Genomic DNA, 9330 nt, shown 5'->3' with positions numbered 1-9330 from the left:
AGTAAAAATATACTTTTTGTTTCTATTTTTTTTTTAAATTGTTATTTGTCTTAGCTGGTATAGAAGTTGTTTTCGATAGACCCTCAACTTAAAAAAATAAATAAATTTCAAGCCGTTTGAAAAACACAATACAAAAATGAACTTATCTACCAAAAAATGAGTGAAAAGTGGTACCATTTGAAATCAACTATAGTACAATTCCACTTTCAGAAACTTAAAATTTCTTCTCACTTTTCCTAATACAGAAGTATGATACATATGTCTAACTCAAAAATAAATAAATAAATAAATAAAAATAACAAGTCATGATTCCAATTTGTTCAATCTTTGAAACAAATTGTTTATAGTTATTGAGAATGCATCTTGAAATTTTTCCAACTTGGATTTTGGATCTCCATATACCAATCCAGGTAACAGCTCATATGTTATGTAACTTCTCATGTCCTCTCTTTCTTTTGTTGTAATTTGCATAAGCGTCTCCACAACATTGACTTTCATATTCCTCACATCTTCTTGATCTATGAACACTGAGTATTTTTTATGATCTTCTGGTAAATGCCATGAGTATTGATAGTATGCTGTAAAGGGATCAAAGATCACAGGTATGCAACCTGATATCAACGAGTCGAAAACTGATTTTCTTGTTGGACTGTCCCCTGGAGGCTGCAAACAGAATTCAGATTCCATGAAGAGTTGTATTATCGACTCGGGCTGATGACATTTGCCTGAGTTGCAATCCAGGAATGTGCATTCTTGGTCTTTGGCTGATGTGCATTGGCTGATCAAGATTGACCTTATGTTTGCTGGTGCATCAGGTCTTGCTGCACCAGCAAAGGACACGAGGCTTCTCCGATTTGACTTGATGATCCTGTCTTGCCACGCGATTATGTCATTGTCGGTTTGTGGATGGAAATAAGTAGGATGTGGTATTCCTATGTCGTTAACATGCCATGGTTGTCGTTCGATCAAGAGCTTAACCGGATTCTGCATTTCGTCTAGCTCCAAGAACCTACTCCCCCAGTTTGTGTTGCTATATCTTCTGAAGTCCCAAGAAATTTTTCCCAAGACAAAGACATGATCATTACCTGATTTTTGAAACCAATGCTGCTGTGACTCTAACCATCTTACAAGTTCTAATCCCAATGAGTCCTTGACCTCGTTCGATACATTCTTGAAATGCCATCTCAAGATATCAAGTCCACCATAAAAGGGCACATAAAACAGTTTTGCTTCATCTGCATTGTGCACTCTACAAGGATGATTCAGAACACGCGAATGAAATATCAGCTCTAGTGAATACTGATGTGTCTGGTACCACCCTTTGCCAAGATTCTGTATAGGTTCTCCCATCGCCTCGTTGCTGAAGTACTTGCAAAGGTTGATCCAAGGAATCATATCTGCACAATGAGCTACCAAGTCTTTGTTGAACTTTGATGGTAAATCATACACGTAAATTCCCTTGCCATCGCACGTTGCATTGTTTTGGCTAGTTGCAGCCCACGAACGATGCACCTGCAATTGATCCTCCACATCATTGTAAGCCATCACTAGTTCCTCATCACCACTTTTAATCATGTTGTTTCTGAAAGCAACATTTTTCTTTCCTGCGAAAGAATCAACAGATACGGTTGTACTTTCTTGTTTCTCACTAGGAATGTATGTGGAACTATCATTGACACGCGGAATTGGGATGTCAAGAGGACTAGATTCTCGTAGCGAAACATCAACAACATTTGCCATAGCATCTGTTGATGATGAACTATCATTGAAACGCGGAATTGGAATGTCAAGAGGACTAGGTTCTTGTAGTGAAACATCGATTGCATCAATTGATGAGGAACTTTCATCGACTATTGCAACTCGAGTGTCTTGAGGACTAGATACTTTTGACGCGGTATCCTTCTGATCAACTAAACTAGAAGAAGAAGTTCCATTGAGAGGAGGAACCGCGATATCAAGATTTGGTTCAGTGCCAGCAGAAATGCAATAAAGATCGTTGAGTTTACGCAATGAGATGCAAACATGAACTACTTTACCAGAAATAATGGTAGTAGAAGAAGACCATAAGAAGATAAGAATCAAAATAAGGACTATAGATGGAATTCTAAACAAAAATTTAGCTAAAAAAGAAGAAAAAAAGAAACCAACTTCTTTATGTTCAACTCTTTCGTTAACCTTAGCTTTCTTCTTTGAAATTGAAATTGCCATCTTGATTGCTAACAATAAAATTTTCTTGAACTATTTGTTGTGCCATAAATTGGCTATAACATGGTAGCAACTAAGATGAAAAAAATGCCAAATATTTGCTAGCACGTTTATATGTTCCATTGCACTTGCATGCACCAAAGGGAATTAACAAAGAAAAAAGTCAATGTTCCCTTTTTATATATTGCTTACCAAATTTTGTTTGCCAAACTCTAAACATAATATCTATGAAATCAGTGCTTTATATGCTGATTCTATATATAAAGTTTGTTATACATAAAGATGTTGACATGTCATGAGGATTAATTTATTAGTTGTTCGTGATTATTAGCTTGTTAGTAGCTAAATTCAATGCTGGAGCAAAATACACAAGAAGAAAAGGGAACATTGCAATGTCATCAACAATAGTTTGAAATGTGCCCATCTAGCAAGCTCATCAAGGTGCACTAATTCGGCTTGTGAAACATCTATGAGAAAATAATAACTCCGCTTCAATCCTAGACTCAATTAGGGTCGAAAACGTGTGTGACACATGTCTAGATGAGCACATTCTAACTGTATATTCTGTTTTGTGACGCAAAATGAATTGACTAGTTTTATGTTGGTTGTCAGCCTATTGCAATTTAAATCTCCTAATCTATCAGGCTTAGGGATGACAACCTGGATAATTTCATGCCATGGAGTTAAACATGTACAAGAAAATTGTTGGCAAAATAAGCTATGGAAATTACAACATTACACATGGGATTTTGATTTACAGCATGCCTTAGCGATAAGTATTGAGATTAAATTCTATTAGGTGCAACAACAGCAAGCACCAGTGGTCTAGTGGTAGAATAGTACCCTGCCACGGTACAGACCCGGGTTCGATTCCCGGCTGGTGCAAATGAGAGCAGTGATGTTAACCGCACTAATTGTGAACGATGGGTCGTCACTTTCACCTGATATTTCAGATGAGAACATGGTGCACTGAGCTCTCCATTTTTTACTGCACTTTTAATTTTTATCGGTATGATGATGATGACAAAAACCGAGCCTAAATCAGTAAAAAGCCGTTATTGAGAATTCATATAGCCGGCCTAAACTTGTTTGACGTATAAATTTGCAAACTCTAATTTAAGTGTTTTCTCTATTGCCACAATGATCCTCCCTATTTTCGGTTAACAACGTGAAACAGAAACACACCAAAATTCACACATATAGGGACCAAAAAACAGCTACATCAATTTCCCTCGTCACACATTTGTTTGTTCATGATCATGATTACATACATAATTAGCAGCAGCTACTATGTTGAATTGCACAATATTCTCATTCAATCGACTACCATGGAAGTTAGTTCTTGGATACACACATGACGCAAAGAATTTTGAGAAGTTGGAGATAAATAGACAAAAAGAAAAAAAAGAACAAGTAAAATGAGATCTACTTAACTCAGCCATCAACTCACAACATATTATCTGTCCTAGCAGGCGGCCGGCTGGTAGAGAAACTTGATGGGCATTGGTGGATGACTTGATCTTGATAGGTTCAACTGAACTCATTGTTTTCGGAAAAAAAAGTATGTAACGTTTAAGATGGTCGTGGCACGGAGGTTATGCCAGCTAATCAGTGAGTGAAATCGGGCATCTTGGGATGCAATGTCAACAACAATAGTTTGAAATGTGTCAAAACTCTTCATCTAGCTAGCTCATCAGGGTGTACTAACTTGGCTTGTGATAACTTTATGTGGTAGTCCGTAGTAATAATGCATGCCACACTCCTATTAGAAGCATGTATGAGAAAATAATAATTGTGCATCAGTACTCAATATGGGGTCGAAAGCTGAAGTGACACATTTTAGGTGAGCATGTCCTATTGGTATATTCAGTATTGTGATGATTGTTCATGAATGACTAGTTTTTGCAGTTCTTCCACATATCTCCAAACAATTTGCCAGCAACAAATAAGGCAAGTAACAACATTTCACATGGGATATTTATTTACAACATACCTTAGCACTTTGACAAGATCTCTGTTCTGCTTTAAACTAAATTCTGTCAACAACAAGCACCAGTGGTCTAGTGGTAGAATAGTACCCTGCCACGGTACAGACCCGGGTTCGATTCCCGGCTGGTGCATGTGAGAGCAATGATATACTTAAACTGCACTAATAGTGAACGATGGGTCGTCACATTCTTCATCTATTTCAGATGAGATCCCTAGTGCTCTGAGCTCTCCTTTTTTATCGGTTATCGGTAATGATGATGACATAAATCGAGCCTAAATAGTAAACAGCCGTTACTTAGAATTCATATAGCCAACCTAAAACTTGTGTGGTGGTATAAATTTGCAAACTCTAATTTAAGGGTGTTTTAAATCTTTGAATCTGCATTATAAACCTTCTCTAATGCCACAATGACAGTTTCCACCATATGATCTTCCCTATTTCTGTCGACGATGTGAAACACACACACACAAAAAAACATACTGTGCCCAGAAACAACTATTGTTCATAACCATGATCATGATCACAGACATCATTAGAGTTGCATAATATTCTCATTCAATCGACTACCATGAACATGAACCTTGATTGAAAGTTAGCTCTTGGATACAAACACGAGAACAGGGAGATGAATTTACGAGAAAAATAAACACAATTGGTGTATGTTAACATTGCGCCAGGTCCTGAATTTCAACAATTTCTATCAATTGTACAAACCGACAAATGAAATTTAATGATCTGTCGATCACGCCATGTTGCTGCCACCTGATTGGGACCGTGACTCATAGAAGAGTCTAACAGTTGAGAAGATAAGAGAAGGTTCAGCCATTGCTCCGTTTCCATAATCTCCACAAGCTAGTCTCTTTGAAACTGGTGGTATAAGAGAGATTCCGAGCTCATCAATTATCATAAGGTGCCGTTCTGTGAATGGATTGTTCCACATCAATGTATTCATGGCTGGTGCCACAAAAAGGGGTTTATTGTAGTCCCATGCTCGGACAATGCAGGTTAACAAGTTATCACATAGTCCACCAGCAATCTACAGTACATAAGGCATATATCAGCTTATTTGCAAACTAGAACGCTATGTAAGCTAAACAACATATACCACAAATCCATTTTTATGATGTGCGGAAGTGAATTAGTGTCTTTCTTAACGATATTCTTCCAGCGTGGACATGTTCAATTAGTATGTTTAACAGTGTTGATTCTTCCCTTTACCAAATCATGGGAGTTTACAGGAGATCCCAGAAGCTCGCTCGGAAAGGCTGCTATACCATACCTTTTGACTTTACTCTACTCCAGTAGTCACTAGACTCATTATAGTAGTCCGTCTGGCTGCTCTTGCTGAAATCATTACTGTTAATTTGCCCGTCCTCTAGCAATTACGCTCCCTAGACCACTACCATGTATTTAGGTAGGGACAATAAGCCCGTGGTGACGGGAATCTGGGAATGAATGGGGATCCCCATCAATATAAAAAGAATATCTAATTAGAGTTTTCTCCTTTCTCTCACTCAATAGATCTTCCTGGTCTGATATGGCACGGTACAATTTCCGCCACTACTGCTACCAAAATCTTTCAGGAGAAGCCAATTTTATCACATCTTCAATAAAATGATCTTTTCACTCCCTATTTTAAACTTTGAAGACTACACAATACTATTGTAATCTACTAGGATAAGGGAATAAATTGTGTTTTTGAGGCATAACGTGGGTGATCATGAAGAAAATTTCAGCAATAAAACTGTGGAATGATACATCACCTTCCCAAGAGTGTTTGCTGACAAAGGGGCAATAACCATAATATCAGCCCACCTGCGGAGCTCAATGTGTAGCACGCTATCACCAATCTTCTTCCAAGTGGACCATTCCTCCTCATCAGTATAAAGAATGACATCATCCGGAAGTGAAGCTTTGTCTATGAAATGAAGAGATGGTTTTGTTGCAACTGCTTTAACTTCTGCCCACTCAGAGAAACAACGACAGAGATTGGCAAACTTAATAGCAGCAACACTTCCACTTGCTGCAAGAAGAATGCGAGGTCTCCTAGGTGCACTGTTAATCTGAACCGGTTCCATCTCTGAAGTCATAGGCTCCATAGCCACCCTAAACTATGACACATAAAAAAGGGTTATTTACTGCACCAAGAGAAAGGTACAACTAATTGTACATGCGGGCAGCTAAGGGGAATGACAACAATAAATAAGTAAGAGATCCGCCACAGTAACTTGCTTCACAATCATAATTCTTTGAACTTATCTCGCCCTAGATGTGGTCAAATCAATGTTCATCTGAATTTCTCAAACCCATTTTAAACCTGACTCATCTTCACGGACATCAAAAACAGTTGGCCACCAGATGATCAGCTGATGTAGATTCAAGGATTTTAACTTTGACTTGCTTACTAGTCACGTTGCTCACCTGAACAGGTTAATGGTTTTAATTTGGCTAAATTGGTTTGCTGGTCTTTCACTCAGCTGAACTAGCGGTCAGCTAGAGTAAACCGATCAACTCGGCTAATCTCTTTCTGCCTAGGATCACTGGCTAATCATTTTTTACTGGATATTCCAACTGATGTGCATCCAATTCCTGTTCTTGTAGAGAACTAGTTGTTGACTGAGTCATTTACCATAACAACCTTCTTTAGATTTGATCAAAAGTTGTAGCTCTGGCTTGGCAAATACTTTGCGATGACCTATAGGTCAACAAGCTAACTCTGTAAACTCTACTTGACTTTCGGGGTCCAATGCTTTATAGTCCAAGTCCATAACAAAATTTGGCATTAACAATAGGTCAAATCAAAGTATATCATTTTATAACTGATACTTTCAAACTTTATTTAGAAAAGGACAAGTTTTCAGTATCGCACCCCCAACACATTAAGATATGAGCAGACAAAAGGACCAAACCTGTTGAAAAAACAAAGTACAGGACCCATCCATAATATGTAGAGAGTCAAATCAAACAGTCATTCAGAGGGAGAAACATCAATAAGAACTGATACACATCCAACTCTGCATATTAGCGAAGATTGAGAAGGCACGCGGGAAAACCTCCAGCAGAAATACTCAAGAATTTGATTTTTCAAAAGAAGCCGCTTGGTTCAATCAACAATACCTCAATTTCAACTTAGTTTTTGATAAAGGCAATTCCAACTTAGTTTTTGATAAAGGCGATTCCAACTTATTTTGATTCAGCCAAATTAATCATCTATCTTATAAGGTATTTTATAAGATAGATCAACACTAAGTTAGTGCATCAACAACATAGTTACAAGTTGTGCAAAATCCAAGTGATCATATCTAACATGGCATCTATATCAAGTACAAAGATCAGCTTACACCATAAAATAGCTAAGAAGAAGCTCTAGACATAAGAATAAGTATGCTTCTCAGCCTTCTCTAGTTGCCTTCAAGACGTATGTTATTCCTTTCTATCCAAATTGTCTACCTACCAGCATGTGGTATTGTTGCTTCTTTTTATTTATATCCCGTGTAGAAACACTTGAATAATTTATTAGTTTCTCATTCACTCACTCACTCTCTCACACATACACACACACCACATATATACACACACAACAGTCACACACTAACTCATTTCTTTAGTTTTAACCACATCATAATTCACTCTAAGCCCATATTGTCAGAATCTTTTACTTTCTTTTTCTTAAATTTAGAAAGGCGGTGGCGAGAAGAGAGAGCTCATAACCCCCTCCCCCTAAATACAGAAAAAGAAAAAAGAGGATCAACCAAGCAATAATCAGCTGGATCTCAATACCAAACTAGTGGGATATCCACTGTGCCGTAGTTCATCCAGTCTCATTTGACAGTAAAACAATCCGTCATTTAATAGAAACTAGTGGGATATCCTCTTTTTTTTTTTTTTAATAACCGTTGTGTCTGGGACCAGCTTGCCCACTCGTCAACTAATTTCACAGCCACAACTTACCTGATAATCCCACCAACACATATACGAAACCAAATCTCATCGTTAAATGAGATCTAATAGGGAGATACATATATGGTTTATAAATTACATCTAACACTCACTAGTCCCAAATAGGTATTAGTTAAGGGCAAAAAGTTGGGCAAACAACATAAATCCCGACAGTTTGGAGCTTAATTACAAAAAGTTACTGAAAATCTCGATTTTGAGTCTATCGAGATACATAATTAGCTCCCGATACATCCAACGAAGATAGCTCGCAATTCGTTTTTTTCAATTTTGGATCTGTCGAGTACATAATACATCCAACGAAGATACATAATTAGTTGGGATTTTTGTTATTACTTTATAAGGGTGAGAATTTGTGTAAATATGATAAGTTAAAGGTGTATGTTTATGTTATTTTTCCTAAAAAGTTTGCATTATATGAATTTCTGCAAGAGGTTATTTCCGCGGCTTGAACTCATGACTTCCTCCAACTCACATGACAACATCTTTACCGGTCACGCCAAAACTCTCCTTCTAGTTAAACAAAAATAATAATTTCCAAACAAATAACATTTTTCATAAAACAATAAATTTGTTGCCTAATTTTAGAAAATCATTTATCACAGATGCATAATTAAACATAGCAATTACGAAAAAGCTAAAAAGAAAAAAAAAAGTAAAGCGTAAGAGATTAATAAGTAGAAAATTTACCTAATTGAGCTAAACTATAAGCAAATTCAACTGTTGTACTTTGTTAATTTGCTCGCCGGCGATGATCGGAGTCCGGCGCCGATCAATTTGCGAGTATTTCAAAGGGCGGGATAAACAAAGCAAAAATAAAGTGCTTTAATAGCTCTTTTCCTAAAAAGGCTTTTTGGCCCAATAACAACTTGGGCTCAAGCCCAACAACCAACTTTTTTTGAACTCTTATTCTTTGGCCCAATAACAAATGGCAAACCATAACCATTTGGTCTTTTCAACGTGTAGGTAGTTTGTTGGGAAATTTTCGGAAATAGCGAAAGTTTGAGGCTTAGTTATCAAATAGGGAAAACAAGCATTAAATCCCGACAGTTTAGAGCTTAATTATAGAATATTTTAATATTTAATATAATTACTGAAATTTTAATTTTGAATCTGTCGAGATACATAATTAGCTCCCGATACATCTAACGAGGATACATTTTTTCTATTAGTTTTCG

The 9330-nt window shown here is 37.1% G+C and overlaps 2 protein-coding genes and 3 non-coding genes across 6 annotated transcripts; 3 read left to right on the top strand and 2 right to left on the bottom strand.

The window, feature by feature from the left end:
- Positions 1–285: 285 nt before the first annotated feature.
- On the bottom strand, positions 286–2223 carry LOC107852265 (xyloglucan-specific galacturonosyltransferase 1-like). Its single transcript, XM_016697329.2, has one exon. The coding sequence runs from the start codon at positions 2206–2208 to the stop codon at positions 304–306; it is 1905 nt and encodes a 634-aa protein (XP_016552815.1). The 5' UTR covers positions 2209–2223; the 3' UTR covers positions 286–303.
- A 796-nt stretch (positions 2224–3019) lies between these two features.
- Positions 3020–3090, top strand: TRNAG-GCC. The gene has a single exon. It is a non-coding gene; the product is annotated as a tRNA-Gly (tRNA).
- Positions 3091–3095: 5 nt separating this feature from the next.
- Positions 3096–3182, top strand: LOC124892534. The gene has a single exon (XR_007050306.1). It is a non-coding gene; the product is annotated as a small nucleolar RNA snoR114 (small nucleolar RNA).
- Positions 3183–4254: 1072 nt separating this feature from the next.
- TRNAG-GCC lies at positions 4255–4325 on the top strand. Its single transcript has one exon. It is a non-coding gene; the product is annotated as a tRNA-Gly (tRNA).
- Positions 4326–4727: 402 nt separating this feature from the next.
- Positions 4728–8995, bottom strand: LOC107864830 (phosphopantothenoylcysteine decarboxylase). 2 transcript variants are annotated; one of them, XM_016711251.2, is made up of 3 exons: positions 8843–8995; positions 5959–6306; positions 4728–5231 (listed from the first exon to the last, which is right to left on the bottom strand). In XM_016711251.2, exons 2-3 carry the CDS (start codon positions 6292–6294, stop codon positions 4938–4940), a joined length of 630 nt encoding a protein of 209 aa, XP_016566737.1. In that variant the 5' UTR covers positions 6295–6306; positions 8843–8995; the 3' UTR covers positions 4728–4937. The 2 variants fall into 2 exon arrangements, with proteins under 2 accessions (XP_016566737.1, XP_016566740.1); XM_016711254.2 differs by having other exon boundaries at positions 5959–6301; positions 8843–8962.
- Positions 8996–9330: the final 335 nt, after the last annotated feature.

Source organism: Capsicum annuum, chromosome 1 (assembly GCF_002878395.1).
Source record: "Capsicum annuum cultivar UCD-10X-F1 chromosome 1, UCD10Xv1.1, whole genome shotgun sequence".
NCBI classification, from domain to species: domain Eukaryota; kingdom Viridiplantae; phylum Streptophyta; class Magnoliopsida; order Solanales; family Solanaceae; genus Capsicum; species Capsicum annuum.
Note: the sequence above shows the minus strand (reverse complement) of the source record. Positions and strands in the feature narration are given on the sequence as shown.

Bases quoted from the DNA above. Each gene is read 5' to 3' on its own strand.
- LOC107864830 (XM_016711251.2), bottom strand. From the start codon at position 6,294: ATGGAGCCTATGACTTCAGAGATGGAACCGGTTCAGATTAACAGTGCA. The intron at 5,232-5,958 runs GTGATGTATCAT...TATGTACTGTAG, and splicing joins CAGCAAACACTCTTGGGAAG to ATTGCTGGTGGACTATGTGA.
- LOC107852265 (XM_016697329.2), bottom strand. From the start codon at position 2,208: ATGGCAATTTCAATTTCAAAGAAGAAAGCTAAGGTTAACGAAAGAGTT.